Raw genomic sequence first — 23946 nt, 5'->3', positions numbered from 1 at the left:
TTTAACATGCCTATCTGAATGATAACTGATTTGGGGGTTATATGTGTAAAGGTGAAAATACATCCATGATTCGTCGTTCATTATCTTAGCAAGTAAGGGCAGGCACAACACAAGGCTGAATGACTCTGCTGTAGGTATATCCTGGCAGGGCACATTTTGACTGCCCTGATCTACTCCAGAAGTTTTGGAAGTACCAAAAGGGAGACTCAAGCCAAGAAAGTGGCACAGATCTCACATCGCTCGTAGATTTCAAATGGACAGGCGGAAACTCTAGTTTCAGACCCTACTGCAGACCCTACTCTCCTGTGCATCAAGGGCTGGAGTCACATGGGGAGAAAGGTTCGGTGGTAGTGCACATGACCGCCTGGTCTCTTCCTGGGCATCACCCAAGGGAGCCTTACTCCCTTAGCCTTGCTAACAGCCCTGCCCCTCCCGGAAAACCCTAAGCCTAAGTGCTGTAGGCACTGGGAGAAAACACAGTACCAATGGGAATACCTTTTCTAGGCATCTGTATTTGACTCTTTACACTCCAGCCCTTTGATAGGAGGCAAAGGACTCAACATTCACACAAGAGTTTATTTAAGTCTTTAGATGATCACTTTGCTGGGATCACTGCAGGCTGCAAGAGATATGTATTTGAAGGACTATTTTAGCACAAGGCGAATTCTTAACCAAAAATGGGAAAAACATTACTTCCCTCCTCCTAAACTTCTTGGCAGAAAGTCAGCTTTAGAATTTTAAAGTTAAAGGTTCTTTCAGGTATTGCCTGAGATAAAAGCCTGTACCGTAGGCCAGAAAAACTCTGCCTAGGGCTTTAGGAGCTTAGCAAGGGGGAGGGCTGGATGATGAATCTGAAAAGATGAGTTTTTAGAGAGAAAGAGGGATTCTGCCTCCCCTCCACCCCCACCCCCACCGTAAACGGGCCTTCCTCCAGGTTATCCAAAGGCTCCTCGGCCATGCCAGCTCCGGGACTCCGGCACTCATAGGATGGCAACACCACCTCTAAAGCACAGAAGAATTTCAGGCTCTGCTTCTGAAGTGGTGGCACAGTATCTTCATTTGCCCTTTCTTCAAGGTCAGAAAGATCCTGAAGCTGTTAGGATTTTATTTTTTTTTTATGTTTATTTATTTTTGACAGAGAGAGAGAGAGAGAGAGAGAGAGAGAGCGAGCGAGCGAGCATGAGCAGGGGAGGGGCAGAGAGAGAGGGAGACACAGAATCCGAAACAGGCTCCAGGCTCTGAGCGGCCGGCACAGAGCCCCACGCGGGGCTCGAACTCACAGACCGTGAGATCATGACCTGAGCCGAAGTCGGACGCTCAACGGACTGAACCACCCAGGCGCCCCGAGCTATGTTGCAGAAACCAAATACAGGCATGCAGAGAGGATGCAGAGGAAAGCGGTGTAGAAAGGAAGACTTCCTGGCGGGCGTGGGCTTGGAACTGGGTTGTCAAGGTGGTGGTGGTTAGAGGGGGAAGCGCCCCCGCCAAGGCTGACAACAGGGCTGGCGGGTGGGGTGCGTGGACCACACACAGAGTGCTCTCTGGCCCTGGGGCCACGGAGGCGGGGTTTCATCCCTGAGCGTACCCGGGGGGCAAAGACTGGAGGCTCCCCTCTCCCCGGGGTTAGCAGGTTAGCGGCTGGCTTCGGAGCAGCCTCGATTAGCATTATCTTGCTCTGGAGGCTGGGCAGAAGGGAATGGAGGTCTTCGATGGTAAGCTCCAGAGGAGAAGAGGGAGGTGACTGACGCAGAAGCAAGAGGGGGCCACTGGAAGCAAGTTCCTAACCCGGTTAAGAAGTGATTATGCGGTCATTTTCAAGGGCTATGCCGGTTACCAGGCACCTCCCAGGAGGTCCCGGCTGGCAGGCTGCCGATTCACCATTACACCTGGGATGCGGAGCTGGGCCCGGTGTGCAGCTGGGCAAGGAGCCCGGCCTCAGGCAGCTGGGGTGGATCTTTACAGATGAAAATGATGGGTAAGGACTCTGCTGTTGCCATAGAAACTGACTCTGGATGGATGAGATATAGTTCAGTGGGTAACGGGGAGAATGACACCCACCGCCAGGCTTCGCTCTGGAACCCACCATTCCAGCCGTGGTCATGGGCTCTGTCCACCGCCGTCTGCGTCCCCTACGGGACATCACAAGCCGGCAATGTGTGTGCCAGTTCACGTCAGTATCTGAGGGGCTCGGGAGAGGCCCTCAAATCCGAAAAGCCTTTGGTATGGCTCCTGCCACCCCAGTTAGCTGTGCCTGGCGAGAATATGGGACAGTGCCAGGCCAGGGGATTGTAGTTGGGCTGAGGGCCACAAACTAGCACCAGGCCAAGATGGCCCGGGGAGGTGGCCCACAGGCAGCAGGAATGGCGGGACACTGGCCCGGGAGTAGGTGACCTCCACTCTGATTCCAGACCGACCATTACCGACTGGCTGAATGATCCCTGGCAAGTCACTTTCCCTGAGGTCAGCCGTGGTGGTCCCTAGGGACCCCTTCCAGCTCCACTTTCCCTCTGTTCTGGGCTTTGGAACCCGACGTTTTCATCTCAGCCCCAAGTGTCAGCCCACTGAACTGACCTGCCGTGGCACAGGGTACCCGTCCCCCGTCCCCACCCCCGCGCCCAGAGACAAGCCCAGGACTTTCCCAGGCTGCCGCACAGGGTCTGAGACAGGCAAGATGCCGGGGCGGCCCCCATCCTGCCAGCCTCTGCTGCTCAGGGCCATCCTGCCCCCGAGCTCAGGGGCGTCTGAGCACACAGAGGGACGTTCTCCTGTGCAGAGGGGTGGGGAACGGAGCAGGGCAGAGAGTAATGAACCTGCTTTCAGATACCCCGTACCTGGCCTTCAAGCCCAAGCCCGAGCCCTGCCCCCACTAGGGCACACCCCTTTGCTCACACTGTTCCCTCGGAGACCTTCCTCCCAAGCTGCACCTGGTCAAATCTGACTCATCCAGGGATTCGGTGCCATTGCTTCCCCCAGCGAGTAGATGCTACCTGGTACCTATGGCGACAGAGTTTGAGTATTTTACTGTTGTGAGCTAGATGGGCGCGTTGTTCAAGGGGAGTGTGGCCGACTGTGCTTCCCTCAGATGGCCACACCCATGGGTTTATCCCACCCCACCTGCTCTTTCGTCACACTGTGGCTGATGGATGACACACTGTGGGGGAGTGGGGGGGAGGCTTGAGACTGCAGAAAGATGTCCTGTGACTTCCAAGGCTTGGCCACAGAAAGGATGCAGCTCCCACCTGGCTCTCTCTCTCGGGCCACTCACTCTTGGAACATGAGGCTGCGAGGAAGCCTTGTGTAGACGTTCCAGTGGACAGCCCCAGCTAAGGAGCGCAGCGGACATCAAGCACCAGACATGGGAGTGAATCTCCAGATGATTCTCCTCCCCGGCCGTGGAATCTTCCGGCTGAGGCTCTAGCATCATGGAGCAGAGGTGACCCATCCCAGCCATGCCCTGTCCTAAGTCCAGACCGTTAGAAACCAGGAGGTGTAGGGGCGCCTGGGTGGCGCAGTCGGTTAAGCGTCCGACTTCAGCCAGGTCACGATCTCGCGGTCCGTGAGTTCGAGCCCCGCGTCAGGCTCTGGGCTGATGGCTCGGAGCCTGGAGCCTGTTTCCGATTCTGTGTCTCCCTCTCTCTCTGCCCCTCCCCCGTTCATGCTCTGTCTCTCTCTGTCCCAAAAATAAATAAACGTTGAAAAAAAAAAATTTTTTTAAAGAGCACAAAAGGTCTCGGCTATCAGGTGGTCGGCAGGAGGGGCTCTCCGGGAAACCACGTGAGGGCGAGGGGCCACGTGTGGCCACGTGTGCCTTCTCAGAATCGTGCATTCTGTAATTTCGGCAGTTGTGGGATTTCTTGGTCTCAGTGGTGCCTATCGTAGCAGCCACTTTCATGGTAAGTTCAGTAAACGGAAAAAGACCCAGATACCAAGTGATGCCAAATTATGGTTCGTCGCAAGCACAAGTAGCAGCTGCGGGCGAAGGGAAGGTGGTCACTTGTGGACTCCTCATACTTCAGCTCCAAAAGAAAGGACCCCAGACTCAGGGCTCTGTCTCACCACCAAAGTAACAAAACGCGAGGATACGTAACCAAGACGTCAACGCGGGTACCCAACTGGTGGATGAGGCCAGAACGAAGGGCCTCCTCCCTGTCCCCCAGAAAAGCCCCCACCTTCAAGGTCAGTCTCTGGGCCCTCAGTCCGTCCAGCATACTGTGCCCGCCTCCGGTGAGGTCGTCCATGCCATGGTGAATTTTCTGGAGGGAGGAGTTGAAATGCAGCGAGCTATCCATTGGGATGGTCGTGTCGGAGTCCTGTGAAAGAGACGCAGGCACAGGATTAGCTCTGCCGCCTGGTCAGCTCCTGGGGTCCCAGCGGGTCTGACTGCTCCGCCTGTCGGCCAAGGCCAAGCCAGAGAGACAGCCAGATGCACACGGCCTGTGAATTCCTGCCTCTCCACCATGACCACCACTTAAGAAGGAACATCAGTCCTGCAAGGTCTTGCTGGGCTTCTCCTGAAGGCTTTCTCTGACTACTCCCCTATTAACTTAGCTTGTTCCAAATGTTCCTTTCCTTGGCTTTCCCTTAACACAGTATTACAGGTTTGCTTTTGTTCTGCAGCTGTTTTATCTACAGCTGTCGCTGCACTTAGACGGAGTCTGACTAAGGACAAAGGAGACGAAGGCCTAATGGGTAGTCGGGATGGGACAATTCTCCTCAGCGGTCCAGAAAGGGCTGTAAAGAAATGAAGGAAGAAAAAAACTGACACCGATCAAGTACTTTCCACCCTGATGCCCATTACCCTAAGCTCACTTAATCCTTATCCTAACGTTATAACACAGTTACTGTACTATCCCCATTTTAGAGGTGAAGAAACTGAAGCTCAGAGAGGTCTAAGATCACACAGAGCTGTTCAGTCCAGCGGGGCCTGTATCTCACTACTGAGTGCAGAGCCGGCCCTCTTAACCATCCTGTGGGAAGAAACACTGAGACTGGCCTCAGGGCTCTAAGTTTACACCAGAAGCGGACTGGATACAGAAGGCAGTCAGGACTGGCCATAGTTCCCTTCTTTCCCGCCTCCCGACAATCGCACATTCTTCTGCCATGCCCGGTCATTCTCCCCTCTTTCAATCACCACGAAGAGGTTCAACCACCTCTTCCTTGCTGCATACGTTCAGAATCACTTTTCATGCACCTGCTCTCAGTGCCCCTGCTAACACGGGAGCGTTTCGAGAAGCAGGCGGGGACCACAGCTTTTCACTTTTTCACAAGCTTTACTTTCACAAGCATCTTCAACAATGTTCTGCATACAGCTAATGCTCAGTGGGTCACAAGACTCCAGTGTTTGAACGAATCAAAGAGAGGCTTCTCTTCATTCGACAAGCGTTTATTGAGTGCCTTCTGTATACAAATCGTTCTTACCCTTCCGCCTGAAAGGGTAGACCTAATTGGGCATTATCACTCAGAAAAACATACCATAGTTCCAGCTCACAGAGTGACCGGCAAGAAGTTCATTTGGCAAAGTCAACTTTGATTAAGGGGCACTGCGTGCAGAGCACCGCACCGAGCTGATATGCAAACAAAAGAATTCTGAGCGACCATCCCTGACCTAAAAGAGGTCTGAGTACCCAATGCCATAGTGATCAAAAGCCCACACACCTTTTGGCATGTTGTAGAGTTCATTACACTTTTGAAAGGCAGCTATGAAAACTTGAAACTACCGAAAGGAAGGAAGGAAGGAAGGAAGGAAGGAAGGAAGGAAGGAAGGAAGGAAGGAAGACAGACAGCTGCGCCTACCACTATGCCTCCAACACGTCCTCATCACACTTCTGAATTGTTAATCAGTGTTACTTGACTGCTTACTCTAGAGAAGCAGAAACTACACAGGCACATTCTGAAACACTCGGGGAAATTTGCCGCAAGTGTGGACACAGCAGAGAGACTTAAGCATCTGTGAAACGTGGGCTGATTTGAATTCTGAGGGCAGGCTTAGAGAGCTAAGACCTCTTTAGAAAATGAACCTCTCTGTTAAAACAAAACAACCCAAAACCCACCTCACTTGGTGGAAATACATTATAAGGGACCTGAAAAAGGCCAGTGTGTCCTCTAGCCATCAACAGCCATGTGCAGGAATGGATCCTATTAAGACCGAGGGGCAGGGGCAAGGGTCTCCCAAAAACCAAACATGCACACCAACCAGGCCACTTTCGAACAGGCTCAAGTCAAGCAATCCATCCAAAACAAAAGACCTGTTAACAAATTCCTCCAAATTGCTGCTCAGATTTGGGGCAAAAACATTTTAAGGCATCTGACACGGGAACCACACACATACACAGCACGGTGGCAAGTGCCTGCAGGCAGCTTTGAAATGCTGCCCCTCGTGACAAATGGTTTCCGTTCTCATCATCTGTCTCTACCTGATCAGAAACCGTTTCCACCATGGGAACTTCCACCTCTCAGTCAAACCCAGGTCATTTTCACCCCTGCCCACTCCTTCACTTTAACTGCTTCCACTTCGGGTTTTCGTGTTAGAGAAGGAGGTTCCCTGTCTAGGTCTAGTGTCTGTGGCAAGGCACAAAGCCCACTGTTACTTCCAGTCCATCGGCTGCGGACACCCCCTACAAAGATGAAGCTCCAGGACCCGAGTTTCAGTGGCGACGAGCTGCCGAGTGCCTGTAGACACTGCCCCCCCACCCCCTCCCGCCCCCCAACCAGGAGCCTGGCTTACGTTAGTGGTGAAGGTTCGAGACAGAAGTTCCTCTCGCTGTCTCTCCTGCTGCTCCCTGGCGTATCGCCGATGCTGGAAGTTTCTGAGAGAAGTCTGCAGGTGCTGGACATCACACTTTAACTGGTCAACACGACTGGAATTGATGGAGACAGAGATTACATTCCAGAAACCCAGGGCCGCACATTCTGAGCGGCCAGCCTTCGTATTCAAGAAAGATGCTTCCTTACTTCTCCCTACACCACTGCATGCTGTCCCCACCAAAATGATCTGATTTTGATCACTGATGTTGAAAACAAAGAAGCGGCCTGTGGTTAAAGTACGGTTGTAGCACAAGAGATCCCAACAGCTTTACTTAAGCATCTGCTGGTCTCTGATTCTGGATGCATGACAGGGAACAGGTGACAGGAAGCAGGCTCAACGACCTCTCCCTGACCTGCCACGGATTATATCGCTTTTCAAGAAGGAGCCCAAGGGCACCTTTCGAGTAAAGCAACAACAAAGTTTCATAAGAACTTTTGGGAGCAGGGGCTGGGCTGGAGGTGGTGAGGGTTTTCATTTGAATTTCATGGCGGAGTATCAAATGTTAGATCAGTTATTTCATTATAAATCGGCTGACTGAAGTGATTAAGGGCAAGATTTCATCTCAATCCAAGAATGCAGCAGGAACCAGAGGGCAGTGCACACCTCCCTGGCTGCTGGAGGCTTCAAGTAAGGCCACGGGTCTGGCCAGAAAAACGGTATTGGAGGCAAAATTTCAAAATGACCCAATGTAAGGAGACACAGGCTTCTGAGCCCCTAACCTCACAGGCTTTTTATTTTCAGGAAATATCATTGAAACGAAACCGTGCCCTTTAGAGGGACTCCATCTTCACAGAGTCTCAGTTTTTCAATGTGTAAATGGATTTTCAGAATATCTGACAGCCTCCCCTGGACAAGAGGCGTCACAACACTCACAGTTTGGCATTCTGTCTTTTGTTCGGGGGCTCCTTGCTGGACAGAATCTCCAGACGTTCTAGATGGCTGAATATCTGGTCAATGCTTGCTTGGATTTCGTTTTCTACTACTGCACAAAAGAGAAAAAAAGAGTAATTGCTGGAAAAGAGACAGCTTAAATTAGAATGATACAATAAACATGTCTTTTTCCATATCCAATAAATTCAAAGAAACCCATTCGAAAAGGAGAAAAACGCATATCGTACTGAATAATGGAAAAAAATTCAAGTGATACGGATTCTGTAAATGTCGCTCTAAACACACACACGCATATATACATGTAGCTGTTAATGTCATAGCAATGCCAATTGTTTAAAAAGCTACAGATAAGTCTGTAGAAATATATTTCCTGCCTTTAGAAAATACAATGAATATTTGGGTTGTCCAAATAAAATATTTTAAGCAAAATGCAGTATCTTCTGAAACAGAATGAGGTCTCTTTTCCTTTGAGATTATTCTCAGATACGAGTTAGAAATATCTAGTAAGAAGGCTGCCAATTGAATTCCCTACAGTAATGAGGTTAAAAGAAAAAAAAGCACAAAGGGGAAGATTAGTGTGTGAAACACAGGGAAGAGCTCCCTTGAGGCTTTCCATAAGGACGGGCAGGCTGATGCTGGAATCCCCAAAATAGACTGAATATCACTAGGAAAGGCCCAGGAAAGAATCCACAGAGGTAAAGATATGATAAATACAGTCATTTTCCTTATCCCTCTTGATAAACAGTCAACATGGCCTCTTTTCCATTTCTAATCATGTGACAGTGAGACTGCTGGGAAGGCAAACAAAGCAGATGGATAGGAACTAAACCGCGTACAAAAAGGGCACCCAGGGGGGCGTCTGGGTGGCTCAGTCGGTTAAGCATCCGACTGTGCCCGACTGCTGATTGCAGCACAGGTTGCGGTCTCACGGTTCGTGGGATCGAGCCCCACACCAGGGTCTCTGACAGCTCAGAGCCTGTTTGGGATTCTCTCTCTCTCTCTCTCTCCCCCTCTCTCTCTGCCCCTCCCCTGCTTGTGTGCTCTCTCTCTCTCTCAAATAAATAAATAAATAAACAAACAAACAAACAAACAAACAAACAAACAAACATTAACCAAAAAAAAAGGTACCCAGATTGCTTCTTGCCCAATAAAGACACGACAGTAAAGAAGCAATGTGACCCTCCTAGGCCAACCTGCAGCAGCTAACATATGCACTCTAGATTAGAACAGGGTGGGGCACAGAACCCAGAAAAGAGATGCTTTCGATGCTCCGAAAAGGAGGCATGAGCAAACAGAAAAGGGCATGAGGACAGCCAGGTGGGGAGGTGAACGGGTGGCTTCAGCAACGTGTGGGCAACCAGTGGCATCTGTTGTGGCCAGCTCAGAGAAAGGACCTTTTCTGGCCAACAGAAAACTGTAAAACAGAAAGCAGCACTCTTCTCAAATGAAACCACAGTGTGGGAACTACACTAATTAATGTTGCTATTCGTTTCTGAATAATCCTCCTAAAAAGCCACCGTTCTCAGCTCAGAAGAAATGACCAATTCCAGTTAAACATCTCTGAGTTTGTACGGAGTACATTCCTCCCAGGGCTCGGTAATTAGATTAAGACAGAGGAGAGGAGGTCCATTCCCACAGGGCCCTGTCAGGGTGAGTTGAGGGGTAATGGGGGATAAGGCCTGTGGGATTCCACGGGGCGCAATGAGAGAAGTCAGAGGCTTTGCCAGAGGGTTTTTCTGTCCACCCCTAACAACAGAACTCCTTCGGCATGGAATCATTAAGCCCCTGAGGCAGCAAGGCGGTCAGGAAACCCAGCCCATTAGCATCGTGTCATCGGGAGAAAGGACTCTGCTCTCCATAGTTAATTACTCACAGTGCAGAGACTGCGTGTCCGCGGTCTCCAGGCGTCCCACGTGAGACTGGATCTCGTGGACCTGCCTATCCAAGGAAGAGAGAGGAAATGAGTGAGACAGGAGTCATCGACAGTGCTTCGGTCAGGAAAGACAAACTTTCTGATGCCAACGTGTAACTGATTTAAATCGACAGCATCACTGAACTGTAAACTTTGTTAAGTGGCACTTGAGGCCACATGTTTTGGCCCGGTTTCTAATATTTTACCATGAATATTAATAAGAACACTAACTTACTTTGTAACACTAACAGGCGGCGCTTACTAAGTGCCTGCCACATCGGAGACATTCTGCAAAGTCAATAACCCTATGCGGAAAGGACCATTATCATCTTCGTTTTATAAATAAGACAACCGAAGCCCAGAAAGGTTATGTAACTTGTTCAAGGTCACACAGCAAGTGATAAACCTCAATCCGGACCCAGCCAATCCCACTCTCTGTTCTTTGACCCGATGTGCTGAGCGCTGGTCTGTACTAGGGAGAGTCAAAGGGCAAGAAAGATATAATCCTTGTCCTTGAGAAACAATGTAATTAGGAACAACAGGCCAGAGAGACATGACAAGTCCCAAGAAGATTTAGGGGAACATCACTACATGTAAGTGTAAACAAAAAGGAAGCCGAGGGGCTCCGCGCAGTGGCGTGGTGCCAAGGAAACGTAAGAAAATAAGAGTAAAAGCTGGCGGAACCCGGTGGCGTCAAGTGAGTTCTAAAGAGCACTCTGAAGACAGAAGCTTGACCTGATGAGGGAAGAGATGAAGAAAAGGATCGGCAAAAAGGCACGTGGATTACAAGCAGGTGGGCCTGCCCGGAAGCGAGTAGGGGTCGGAGGGGAGAAGGGATGAGGCGATCAGTGCGAGAAAACTATCAGAGGAAGGTCCTGAAAGACGGGGATGTCCCGTCCGGTAAAGGCCTTTCCCTGGCAATCCCAGGCGAGTGCCACCTCATTGGGAAATGCGACACCGTACCCTGGCTCGCCAGCGTGGTCTCAGGTGGCGGGCCCTAGCGTGCTCTCCGGAGGCTCCTCGGGGCTTGACCAAGGTCACCCCCAGAGCCCTTCCTAGCAGTCGTCTGCGATCAGTTCTGGAATACTGCCTATGCTACCCCAACAACAGGCTCCTGGTGCTTCCGGTCTCTCACATCAGAGCCACAGGAAAGCAGTCTGCTGAGCAACTATATCACCTCCAACCCTTGAGGGAAAGGTCAGCAACCAGCCTCCACCATGGGCACCACACTCTGTGAACCCAAATTTACCAATGCAAGCCAGAAGCCCAAACTGGGTTTCAACTCTGTCTTGTCTTTTCCAGGGCTTTCCTGCGGACTCTAAACATGACCCACGGCACCAGAAGCAAGGCCAGCGCTCTACTGAGTCTGAGCGCACCTGGGTAAGACCCACGGCCCTGAAAGGAAACTAGAAATCACCACTAGAGATGGAGGGACCAGACTGCTCCTCCGGTAAGATAGGTCCTGATAGTGTAGAATGAGGGCACGTGGAGGTACGGAGGTAGATGGAGGAACACAGCTTGAGTTAACCAACATCTGGGTCAGGGTAACCACAGAGACAGCAAGAGGACTGCACGGCGACGCCGATGGGAAGACAATTCGGATTTTACCGAAGGCCTGCACGTAGGCCATGAGGTAAGTTGTCAATGGCAGCTTCATAGAGCAAATGTGAAAATTAGCAGTGTTGACAGGAACGGGAACAGAAGAAAAAAGGGAGGGGGGCAGGGGGCAAAGAGTATCCAAGACAACTCTGAATCAAGTATGAGAGGGATGACCTGGTCCACCTGCTATGAGGACTTATGACAAAGCCATAATAACAACACAAAACCAAACAAAACAACATCATTGCAGTGCGGAGACAGACAAACCCTAACCCTGACCCAGGAGCAAAGAATAGAGTCCAGACACAAAAAGAAACGCAAGATGGTTTAAAGCCCAAATGTAAAAGGCAAGGCTTCAAAATTTTCTGGAGAAAATACAGGAATGCATACTATGACTTCAGGTTGAAGAAGAATTTCCTAAACAAGGCAAAAAACAATACTGTCCCCCAAACCACACACACCACAAGACTCGTCAATTTGACTACATTAAAACAAAACACCTGTCTACACCAAAGACGCTCTAAAAAAATAAAAAGACAGGCAGAGACTGGAAGATACCCGCGGCAGATAAGAAAGGACTAATGTCTAGAGTATATTAAAAAATGCTGCAAATCAACAGGAAAAGTCAAAGCACTTTTGTAAAATGGGCAAAGAGCAAATGACAGAAAAGAAAACCCAAACATATCTGTATCTATATCTATATCCATATCTACATCTATATCTATATCTATTATTCCACTTGACTAGTAATCAGAAGAATGCAAAGTCAAAATAATGAGATAGTACATTTCTCCCATGGATTGACAAATACTTTAAACTTTAAGGACGAGGGCTTCATGGCAGGCTAAATAATGGTACCCAAGGGATGCTAGCAAAGATTTCCAGCATTCTACCACAGGACTGCCTTCAGCTCTACGTTTTGTTCAAGATTTTTTAACAAACCAACTTACGTTGATGACATTTGCACATCACTCTGTGCTAATGAGCCTAGGTTAGGATGTTGTACCACAAAACAAATAGTAATATTTTCATTTAGGCTAAAATAGTAAGATGAAATTTGTCAGGGATGAAAAGCATTCCCACTTAAGACTTTTTTAAAAAGTCCCCAATGTACAATATCAAGTGGCATTCCATCCTGGGAGCTGTCTGTTAAAGGCCCCTATTAAAGACTTTCCCTGGGGGCGCCTGGGTGGCGCAGTCGGTTAAGCGTCCGACTTCACCCAGGTCACGATCTCATGGTCCGTGAGTTCGAGCCCCGCGTCGGGCTCTGGGCTGATGATGGCCCAGAGCCTGGAGCCTGCTTCCGATTCTGTGTCTCCCTCTCTCTCTGCCCCTCCCCCGTTCATGCTCTGTCTCTCTGTCCCAAAAATAAATAAACGTTGAAAAAAAAAATAAAAAAATAAAGACTTCCCCTGATGGAAGATGGATGAAGAGGATGACCGGGAAAGAGTCTAGAAGTCAAGTCATGAAGAGGAATGGTCAAAAGAGCTAGTGATAATAAGCCTCTGAGAAAAGAAAAGAAAAGAAAAGAAAAGAAAAGAAAAGAAAAGAAAAGAAGAGAAGAAAAGAAAAGAAAAGAAAAGAAAAAAGAAAAGAGAAAAAAAACCCTCCATTAAAATGGGGCAGCTGGTGCTTTTCAAATACCTAGAGCTGACATACAGGCAGAGGAATGGGCTCATTCTCCACTGCGGCTCCTGAAGGGAGAGCCAGAACCAAGAGCCCCATTCAAGAGGGTAGCTTTCAGCTCAACCTGCCCCTCCCCACAAAAACCCCAGAATAATTATGAACTCTCTCTCTTCAAGCAAAGGAAGAAGGGGGGCGCCTGGGTGGCTCAGTCAGTTGAGCGTCGACTCTTGGTAGGCTCAGGTCATGATCTCATGGTTCATGGGTTCGAGCCCCGTGTCGGGAGGGCTCTGCGCTGACAGCTGGGAGCCTGCTTGGGGTTCTCCCTCTCTCTGCGCGCCCCCCCAACTCGTGTTCATTCTCTCTCTAAACTTAAAAAAAAAGAAAAAAAGAAAAAAAGGAAGAAGAAAAAGAGCTCCTGCATGTTTAAACACAGGGTACATGAACTGCTTCGGGTTTTATAAAGGGTCTTCCTGACTAAAGGGAGTTGGAATGGAAGATTTTGCCAGTCCCCTCCAATTTTTAAAGTCTATGAGGACAGGGTGAGAGATGATGGCAACACTCACCCTATAAACACCCTTCAGGTGGCTTATACCGTTTTCTAAGCCAAAATGGACAAACTTTAAAGTTGCAGGGAAACAATACTGACTTCTCCCACCTAAGCTCCGAATGCTCTGAATGAACTAGAAGAGATACGGCCAAGAAAATGATTCCAATCTCTACATTTCATGCCTGGGAGGAAATCAAATGCAAAACAACAAAGCAAGCAGGCATGGCATAGGGGGGACTACTATGTGGCAAGTCTGTTTTAAACCGACCTGGGAATTCAGACAACACACTTGAAGCCAGTAAGGAACAGGTGATGCACAGGCAGGACTTGGGGCGGGCGGGGGAGGGGGGGGCAGGTGGACACTAGAAACCAGAAGTCTTAGCCCTGTCCAACATGGGGTCCGTGGTGGGCTTAGGTAATGACATCACCAAGCAGAGAGACCTAATAGTAAGAAAACAAGGTCACTGTTGCTGACTAAAAACAAACAAACAAACAAACAAACAAACAAACAAACAAATCCAGTCTGTAGAAATGAAATTGCTTTTTTAAAGTCCATGGAACTACTCTCATCCTTTCATATACACCTATTTTGTATCCATGCTGCCTCTGACCCCTACGAGCAGGGAACAGTTTTAGAGTTAAAAGATACTGGTTGCAAGTTCTGGTCCCACTATGGACTGGCTGAGGAACCAGGAACAAGCCATTTAACTCCTTGGTGCCTCAGTCTCCGATAAAACAGGGTACACACATGAATCAATAATCACAACTATTTAAAGGCTCATAGATCCAAATGCAATATGAAATTGCTGTGTAACCTTTACGGCATCATACAAACATTTGTGGTTGTTTTTGCTTTACTTAAAAGTAGTGGGAACCATCTGGTCATTTTCACCTCACCCACCTTGCCGCTTCTACATTTAGCCTCTCACCAGAAGGCAAAATCAAAAAAAGGGAAAAACTGGTCTTCAGATAAGGTAACAGTTTTCACACCCAGCTGCTCACCAAAATCACTTGGAGAGCTTGTTAAAAATAGAGCTTCTTGTGCTCCAGACCTACTGAATCGGAAGCTCTAGGGATAGAGGGACCTAGGTGGCTTAGTCGGCTAAGTGTCCGGCTTCAGCTCAGGTCATGATCCCACGATTCGTGGGTTCGAGCCCCGCTTTGGGCTCTGTGCTGACAGCCTGGAGCCTAGAGCCTGCTTCGGACTCTGTAGCTCCCTCTCTCTCTCTCTCCCCCTCCCCCACTCACACTCTAATTCTCAAAAATAAATATTTTTTAAAAAATTAAAACCGCAAAGAATCTCTAGAGATAATAAGGTCCAGGGCACTGAGTGATCCTAGACTATACAGGGGACAAATATAGACACCTCTACAACCACTTGAATATCAAAAATAGAAGCCTGGCCACTTATTCATCTATAAAGTTCATCCTAATGCAGTATTACTTAAGCATAAAATGTTTATTCTGATTTTCACCTCCCCTCCCTCCCCCACTCATTGCTCAGGCAGTTAAGAAGGAGTTTTCAAGATACAGAACTTTCAAGTACTGATTTCATTCCAACGTACTGTCAGGGACATGGCCAGAGATAACCACAAAGTGGGTTCAAAGTTCCAGTAAAATTAAGATGCTCAGTTACTGTTGTGTCAATTCAGCCTCAATCATTAATTTCTGCAACTGCAAAAGTTAATTGCTGACGCTCGCAGGATTGTGTGTTTCCTTTTAAGACACTCAATCACCAGTATCATGAAGCTGAAAGGAGCCTCAAAGTTTATGAGCTCCAAACTAACATTTTATAGATCAGAAAAAGAAGTCTAGAACCAGAACTCCCAGGACTGGTTCAATACTTCAGGGGAAAGACACACTAAAAGATCTGTCCTTTCTTAGTAACACAAAAATAATTCTATTTCATTCCTTTTCCAATGGACTCACAGGTCTGATTATTTAAGTTCCATCATATATATAGATATAAAATTTTTTTTTCTAAAGTCGTCTCCACGCCCAGCTTGAAGCTTAACGCAGGGCTTGAACTCCCCACCCAGAGATCAAGCCGTGAGCTGAGATCAAGAGTCAGATGTCCAACCGACTGAGCCACACAGGCGACCCGTCCCTTCTTATACTTTTTATATGAGAATAGGGCTCCCTATTTTAAAGGGCTCCGTTTTAAAACTGTTACAAAGTAGGTTTTATATTTGCACTCAAACCAAACACTTCATCATTATGGTCTCTGGTATAAACCAAATCAAAAGAAAAGGGAAAAAAGTGTAGCAGCAACAACAGATTAGTGTCAATCAAGAGTTGGGGCCGACGTCATTTAGGAGCTGTGAGTTACAATGAAACTTATTCTGACGACCTTAGCTCAATGATGGCTCTTTCTAAACTAAAGAAGATTCCGTTTGTATTGTTCCTTTACACTCCATCCAATCCTGCCACACCTTAGATTTTTTTCGGACGTCCCTGGGCTCTCCAAGTGAATAGTAAACTAGGTGTAGGGGCCCTGACTCCCACCATCTCTACCAACCCAGAGCAGTGAGTTGGCAGGTGCTGGACAAACAATTTATCATCTGTAAGTGTGACTTTCCCTTCACCTAGTCTACTTAGCAGGTAGTCGCGGCCTCGAAGATCCCATGAGCCGTCCGGCCCAACGTCCCCACGCATCAGGCCGGACCCTCCATCCGCCGCCGACTTGGGCATCCCGCCAGAGACAGAACTTCCGAGCCGCCCCCGGCAGCGCCCCGGCGGAAGGACTCGGCCTCCACACTGGCGGGCGCCCGAGGCCCCAGCCAGGGGAGCCGGCCTCGCCCAGCCTGGCTGCGCCCCCGCCCGTGCCCCGACGCGGCCCTCACTTGTGCGTTTGCTGGTACAGCGGCTCCACGTCGCCGGCCCCGCCGGGTCCGGCCCTGGCTTCCCTGGAACACGTCCTCACGGCCCCCCCCCCCGTCCGGCTTCCGGCTGCCGGCTCCCGGTCGCAGGACCCGCCCCCTCCTGCCGGCCAGGGCTGCCCCGGCGCGCGCCCTGCCGGTGGTGATGGAGACAGAAGAGGAGGGCGACGGAGAAGAGGCCCGGACAAAAAGGCTAAGAGTAGTCAGAGGCACTGCCGCAGATCCGGGACGAGGAAGCATAGTTGTGGGTAGGGGGGCGGGCTTCGGCATCGAGTCAGGCGTTGACAAGGGCAGTCGGAGAAGTAGGGACGTGAGGTCCTCAGAGCAAAGCTGCAGGAGAGCTGGTGGACTCCTGCCATTCCCCAGCGGAGGCAGGCTTGGGGGGGCTGTTCTCGCTCTGCTTCCCAGTAAACTGCTCAGTTGTGGGTCTGGAGCTTGCGCTCCGCTGGGCTCCTGTGCGCAAGCATCTCCTATGTCAAATATGTCCGGTTACTACTCCCCCCCCCCCCCCCATTTATCCTTCCAATAAACTCCCAATGAATGAGTGGTAACCGTGTCTTGTGTGCTGTGGGGAAACCGGTTCCTCTTGCCCTCAAGAGAGGTCGCAGTCTAGGAAAGGAAGTGAGATAGGGGTACAAATAAACAGCTGCAAGGGAGAAAGTCCAAAGAGACAGCTGAGCTAGGGTCAGCCCCGTCGGAGATTCAGGAAAGACTTAATGTAGGAGGTGGCATTTGAGTTAAGACTTGAAGGATCTGGACGCTTCGGTCTCTCCACGTGGACCTAACCCATGTCCACCCTCCAGGCTTATCTACAGTTCCTCCCAAGGGAGGAGATGTTCCTCTTCCTTTGACAAGTTGATGCTTTTATTTTCCTGTATCCTGGAGCCCACCCAGTCTTGTGTCCTAAGAGACCGTCCACCCATGTACGTTCTTTCCCTAACATTTTCCCACTTATTCTAATATTTATTAATGAGCACCTGCTATTACCAGGCACGGATATTGGAGGAGGAATACAAGTAATAGAACCCTCAAATCTCTCATCTTCTCTCATAGCCTGTTGAGAGGGTTAGTCACGCCCTCAAGCAACATTTTCAGGTCGAGTAAGTACTACAGTTGATATTCTGGAGAAAAGCAAGAAGGGTTCATGGACTAAACAGCCTATGAATGGGGCCTTCAAGAATCAATAGAGTTTTAACAGTATCTTACACAAGCTCACTACTCTGTAAATGTTGATCTTGTTGGCCTAATGGAGATGAAGGGAAGGGCATTTGAAGCTGAGGGGATAGCTTGAGAAAAGGAAAAAAGCGGGAAAGAACATAGACCTTCTGTGGCTGGGTTTAGGGGGCTTGGGGGCAGTAATAGTGTTAGAAGGAGAGCTGGAGCCAGATCATGGGGGATCTTAAATGTCATGCTTAGATTTTTATTTATAGGTTTCTTTTTTAATTCTATAAGTAGTTAGAAGCCTTTAGAGGTTGGATAGAAATTTTAAATTTTCTCAAAGAATTTTTATGCCAATATTTTGCTCTTCTTTGGACCTCACAGCTTCCTGGTGAGGTGGGTTAGGCAGATAAGGGTACTGAGGTCCAGAAGACCTCTCCTCTGCTTCTCAGTCTCTAAGGTGTTTATATGGACATGGCCTTTCTCTAAAGAGAAGAAAACTCCATCTCCCCATCTTGCTGCACTTGAAACTTCTCATTTCTTTTATGACTAAACCACATAGACAACAGATCTACCCTGTCAACATCTCTATGGGTAGCTTGCCTTCCAACCTCTCCTTTGTTCTACTAGAACTATTTTTCTAGGCTCACCAGAGTCTACCTGACTTAGTCCGGTGGTGTCTTTCCATGACTCTCCATACAGGTATTCATTGAGTTCATACTACATATCAGGCACAGTGCAAGGACTGGGGCACAAAGATGAGTAAAACATACATCAGCTTGCCATAGAAGTTCTTTAATATACACATCTACACAGGAGGGAACCATCTACAGAAATAATTAGAATACTATGTAGCTAGTGTGGGATAGAGGTAATTAGGACCTGTGTGATGACAGAGAAGTGACACTTAGCCTAGTTTGGGGATTCAAGAGGGCTTCAAAGAGGAGATGATACCTGAACCGAGTCTTGATTTATTTATTTAATGCTAGTTACATTATTACTCGTGATGCTGCGTCATCCTTCACACTGAACGTGAATGCTGACTTCCAATGACCCAAAGTTTGTCACTGTGCTTCATTGATGATGACACTAATGGCACGTTTTCCCTAGAGTATGCAGGAAAATATGAATAATAATTCACTGTTCAGAATTACTCAGTATAAATTTACAATAATATATCTTCCAACTATGTTTTTTTTTTTTTCTTGAAATTTGTTAGGCCTTAATCACAGCTTTCCTAGAATATGATCTCTTTCAGTGTTGACTGCAACACTGCTTTCCACATACTGAAACCATTTGGCAGAGGGCAAAGGGTAGTTAGGCTACAGGTGCATGGGTGAAACAAAAAGAGAAGTCCCACTCATGTAAGGGATGCATGGCCCTCACCTCGCCCTACCTAAGACTGACCCAGAGGCTCGTGGCGTCAGTACAGTGATCAAAAGAAGGGAAAGACATTGATTGTAAAAGCCAGTTGGCAGAGTAATGGTCTCCAGCAGAAGATAGGCATGGCCACCTCTGGAGCACTGCCTGACCTGCAGTGCAAAGCCTGTGGTGGGTGTGGGATGACCACCCTTACCAGGTGGAGGTGGGGAGCCCCACTATTCTGGTGTGTTGTAGAGTGGAGGCAGCCTTGTGGTCAGAACACAGGCCGGCAAGTGCCATGGCACAGACCCAAACAGGTGGCTTAACTCCAAGCGCCAATGGTCGACTGTCAGTACCCCAGAATCCTGAACTCATCTTGTATCCAATGTGAATGGGAATCACCCCAAATCAGCAAGTCACTACCACGCAGGCAGCCTGATCTTATGCAATGCCACAAAAGAAATACTGTGCTGGTGGATAGAAGCAATATGCTCACCAGGTTTCCCTGGACAACCCACAGGCATGGGCCCTGAAGCTTTTCAGGGCACTTGGTCAGTCCCATGCATGGGACGGGAGTTTGGAGAGTACCCTGAAGAGGAGAAACAGACTAGAATGATTGCCTCCACTGAAGGGGGGTTTAGAAAGATTCAAAAATAGCACTCCAAAGTGTGGGGCCCACTGAGGCCTGGGTCCTTGGCCAGGGACTTTACTTGCCTGGGTCTTAGGACTATAGCGTGTAGTTGAATAAAGGTGGTTTCATATTTTTTGCTCCCATTAAACGATGGAGTCGAATTCCATTTCCTTTTTAATCTGAGCTGGATTTAGTGACTTGTTTAATGAATATAATGTGACAGAAGAGAAACTCTGGGTTTTCCAAGGCCAGGTCATAAGAAGCCTTGCAGTTTCCACCCAGCTCTTTGGAAGGCTTATGCTGGTAACCCCAAATCACCTTGGAAGAAGTCCAATTACCCTAAGGCCATCATTCTGGAAAGTCTATATGTGTAGGTGCTTCACTCAACATGCCCCAACTGAGCCAACTCTTCCAGCCAAGGCCCCAGACATGTAGGTGAAGCCAGCTCGTAACCTTTATACCAGTCCATCCACCAGCTGAACCCCTCAAGTGACCTCTCCAGGAAGAAGAATGGAAAAGAAGAATCACCCAGCTGAGCCTATGCCTGAATTCCTGTCCCAGGACATCAAGAGATATAGCAAAATGGGTGGTATTTTAAGCCACTGAGTTTGGAGGTCGTTTGTTATGCAGCAATAGCCCCCTGACCTCAAAAAGTTTATCATCTAAAAAAAAAAAAAAAAAGTCTATCATCTAGATGGAGAGACAGGGTACAGGGCTTATGAAAAGGCAACGACGCAGAGAAGACAATTAAGTTCTGCCACAATGCAGAGAAGAAAGAGATCTCTTTGAATGTGGATGATGAAAGAAGGCTTTCCAGAAGAGACGAGATTTCAGCTGGACCTTGAAATACACGAAAGATAAGACGCATGGAGAAGCGGGCCCCGGGCATTCCTGGCAAGCAGGGAAGTGATCTGTCCAACTTGATGGAACTTAATTCTTATCTCTGAAACCCAATGAATCTGTTGTGTGTCTCTGGCCCCCTAATTGAGATTGAATAGAGCAATTCTGTTAGCCCTTCTCCCAAACGGTCAGTGCTCCCTATGCTCCCCCACCCTGGTCTCTGCCCCTCCCTCCCAGTGCACCTTCTGGTCCTGTTTCCTCCTGAGCCCCCTTTGCCCCTACTGTCCATCCCACCTGTGCTGATGTTCACACACCCCTGTGTCAGCTGGGACTATGTCTCACTTCCCCTACCAGCCTATAAGAGCCCATCGAGACACCCTATCACTCCTCAACCACTCCCTCCCCTTTTCCATCATCTTCTTGAATGATGCCCAAGAGATCCTTAAAACACAGAGATGTGCTGTCATACCTACGCTGGAACCTTTGCCTGCCGTTTCAGAGGCCCAGAATTATTTGAGGTTGACTTTTAGGTGATTATAAGCTGTCTGCATCAGAGGAGCCACTCTTGCTGAAAGGCTTGTCACTTGAAATCGAGGCGGAGTGCTGAACACAATGCCTCCTCCTTAAGGACTTTCTCGGCAGGTTCTCATTCTGTGCTCCTAACTACCTGGGAGAGGCAGGACCCTGGTTTTCTAGACAAGTGTGCTGAGCTTTGAGAAGTGAACATGCCTGGCCAAGCTGACGGTGGGACAGGGGAGCCAAGGTCCAGGCTACGTAGTACTATCCTGCCTTTTGACCCAAAAAGGGCCTTGCCACAGATAAGTTAAGATGCCTCTGATGGCTTCTGCTTTGGACAGCAACAAAACCCTAGTCACTCTCCAAAGCCAGAGAAACATAATCTCATTGCCTCTGGGTTTGCTCCCAAACTCCCTCGATTAAAGCTGAGCAGACAGAAAGGATGGCATTTCTGAATTCAGGGGCTGCAACAAAGCTAAAACAAAAAACAAAAAACAAAAAAACCACCAAGCATGTGTGGCTCCTTCCAGGACCCACCAGGTGGAGGGGATGCTGCCCCGGGGGCTGCAGGAGGTGGGGAGGGGTCTCCACGGAAGCTGCCCTTCATGGACCGTCCATCAGCAAATTGTCTCATGTAGCCATAACAGCCAGGAGCGAGGTGGGGGGAGCAGGGTTTTGTCCAAGGAGAGCCAATGTATTGTAAACAGGATAAAAGGGGCTGGAAAGCCCCACTTATCACTGACTAATGTGTCCCCAAGTCATCAGGGAGCTAGACCCTCACCGACAGCCCTGAGCAAAGGGAAAGAGAATTCCCGATTAACCCCATCACCTGTGAGCAGAGCCAGGGCAAAGGTCTGGCTTTTCCTCTTGCTAAGTGATTCCCATGGGGATCAGCACAGTTTCTAGGGGGCCCTCTGCCAGACTGGAGAAATGCCTTCTGAGTCCTCAGCTCTTTGGGCCCCCACGGAACAAGGTGTATGTGCGGGTATGCTTGGGAGGAGGGGAGGCCGGAGGAAGACAGAGGTGGCATAAGGTTTGGGAGAAGTTGCAGGGGGAGGGCGGTGGTCTCCTGGTTCATCGTGGGGGACAAGGAGACCTGTGTGCCAGCACGTGGAGGAACCGATTGGCCTAACTTAGACTTGAGGGACCGACTGAGAGATTGCTGTCTGGACCCCAATGATCTCGTTCATTCTTTCCAAGCCCCTTGTGTGCAGGTATGTTAATTTACAGACGAGAAAACAGAGGCTCAGAGAGGTTATGTGCCCAAAGTTACCCAGTGGGTGGCCTCACTAGCTAGCGGCCAGGGCACCTCAGCACCAGCGGGAGCAGGTGTGTACCAGGTCGGTACTTGAGTGTGACAACTTTTGAGGGATGCTTGGCTCCACGGGGTTTTACTTCCCTCTGAACGTACCTCCCCCACCCCAAGAGCTTTCCTTGGTCATCTCCGGTCTCTTCCTTTCGGGCTCCCATTTTCCCGGACCATCGAGGCAAAGGGTAGTAGGCAGAGTTCAGGATTTGATAAAGACAGCCTGAGTTTGATTTTCCAACTTGACCCTTTGGACAAATCAATTCATTCCTCTGAGCTTCAGCTTCTTTATCTGTTAGATGGGGACACTCCCTGTCCTTTTACTGAATTGAAAGAGGATTCAAGAGAAGGGGAATGAAGGGCTTCGCACAAGATTTGAGTGTTAATGACTTTCACAGTGACTGTCGTGGGACCTTCTGAGTCCATTTCTTGCCTCCGTTTTTCTCCCCTCAGCCTGCCCGCCTCTCTAGACATATTGCTTTCAGATCCACCTGCCTAAAACGCCTCCTTATGCATGTCTCCTGCTCAGGAACCATCAGTGACTCCCTGCTACTGCTTCCTTGGCCTGGAACTCACCTTTCCTGGTCTGATCCATCACGAGCGCCCAAACCTAGAGCTTCTGCCTCCTTGCCTGACCATGGGCTTGAGTCACAGCTCTCACTTGGGCCGGGGTGGGGTGGGGGTGGGGGGGTCCAAACACATTGTGTGTTCACATCCTCTCGTATCTGCGGGCCTGTGGCTCCTTGGGCCGATCCATCACCTCTTCCAAGCTGGCTCAGATCCCAGCCCGTCCTGCAGCGGACTTCCTGACCACCCATCCTGCAGCAGCCTCTCTACCCTCTTGTCTTTATCTTCCTCTGTGCCTTAGCATTCACCTCGTGGAAGTCTTGGCTCTCCATGGATAATCAGTGTCCGGGTTAGATCATAAGCTTCTTGGGGACAAAGACCTGCTTGTATCTCTCAATGAATCTGCTCAACTAATCTAGGCTAGAGAGGCAGTGGGCTTACAGGGGATGTCCTCAGGAATCAATCCAGCTGAATATCAGGAGACAGTGCCTTACCTCAACACCTCAGCCCCTTGAACGGCAGTACTTTGAGGATCCGGCTTATGGGAGGACTCAATATACACCCATGAGTTAACCAAAGCTGTGGCAGTGTGTGTGTGTGTGGGGGGGGGGGGGGGGGCAGGGATTGTGTTTAGCAGGTGGCAACTTAGTGGGCCTTGGCAAAGGGTGCCAATCTAAAGGCCTCTATTCTATGGCCCCGTGGGCTTGCCCTAAGCGTGCAGGAGCCCCTGTATCATCCCTTCATTTCTGCCATTCAAAGAGTCTGCTGGGATTTAGGTGTGGCATGGGCAGTGAGAGGCATGGAGAAATCTCCTTCAATGACCTTCATAAACAGTGAACTGATAACCAAGCCACCCACTCATTTCCCATCAGAGAAACTGAGGCCCAAAGAGGGGATATGACCTACCCATATCAGAGAGTTCAAAGTGTAGCTGGGGTGGGAAGCTACATGTCTTGATTCCTGTCTGGGGCTTAACTCCCCTACCTCACGCTGCCTGTTGAGTGACACACGTGATGAGGCCCTGTAAACAGGGGTTCTAGAAGCGCAGGTCTGGGAATCGGAGCTCAGGACCCAGATTGTGTTCAACGTGCCAAGAGGCAAAACAGGCCAATCCAGACTGAAAAGTATCCAAGAAGGAGTCCCTAGGCAGGCCCCTCTCCAAGGCCCCCAAATTCGCCACACCTTGGTGCGTTCCATCTGGTTGTTTTCTCCCCTTGAAAGGAAGGTGCCGTCCCCACAGCCCTAGCTACATGGCGGTCACTAGCCACCAGCCACCTGTGGCTATTGAGGACTCGAAGTGTGGCTAA

The 23946-nt window shown here is 49.3% G+C and overlaps 1 protein-coding gene across 1 annotated transcript; it reads right to left on the bottom strand.

Annotated features, from left to right (window-relative positions):
- Nucleotides 1-492: 492 nt before the first annotated feature.
- LOC147571128 (uncharacterized) lies at nucleotides 493-22890 on the bottom strand. The gene is made up of 7 exons (XM_086696617.1): nucleotides 22649-22890; nucleotides 21548-21636; nucleotides 16224-16392; nucleotides 9570-9634; nucleotides 7679-7787; nucleotides 6725-6857; nucleotides 493-4310 (listed from the first exon to the last, which is right to left on the bottom strand). Exons 1-7 carry the CDS (start codon nucleotides 22888-22890, stop codon nucleotides 4053-4055), a joined length of 1065 nt encoding a protein of 354 aa, XP_086552743.1. The 3' UTR covers nucleotides 493-4052.
- Nucleotides 22891-23946: the final 1056 nt, after the last annotated feature.

This window comes from Puma concolor, unplaced genomic scaffold (assembly GCF_028749965.1).
Source record: "Puma concolor isolate L17-30 unplaced genomic scaffold, mPumCon1.1.hap2 unalloc_scaffold_57, whole genome shotgun sequence".
Lineage (NCBI taxonomy): Eukaryota > Metazoa > Chordata > Mammalia > Carnivora > Felidae > Puma > Puma concolor.
The sequence above is the reverse complement of the archived record's forward strand: the minus strand, read 5'-3'. Positions and strand labels throughout refer to the sequence as shown.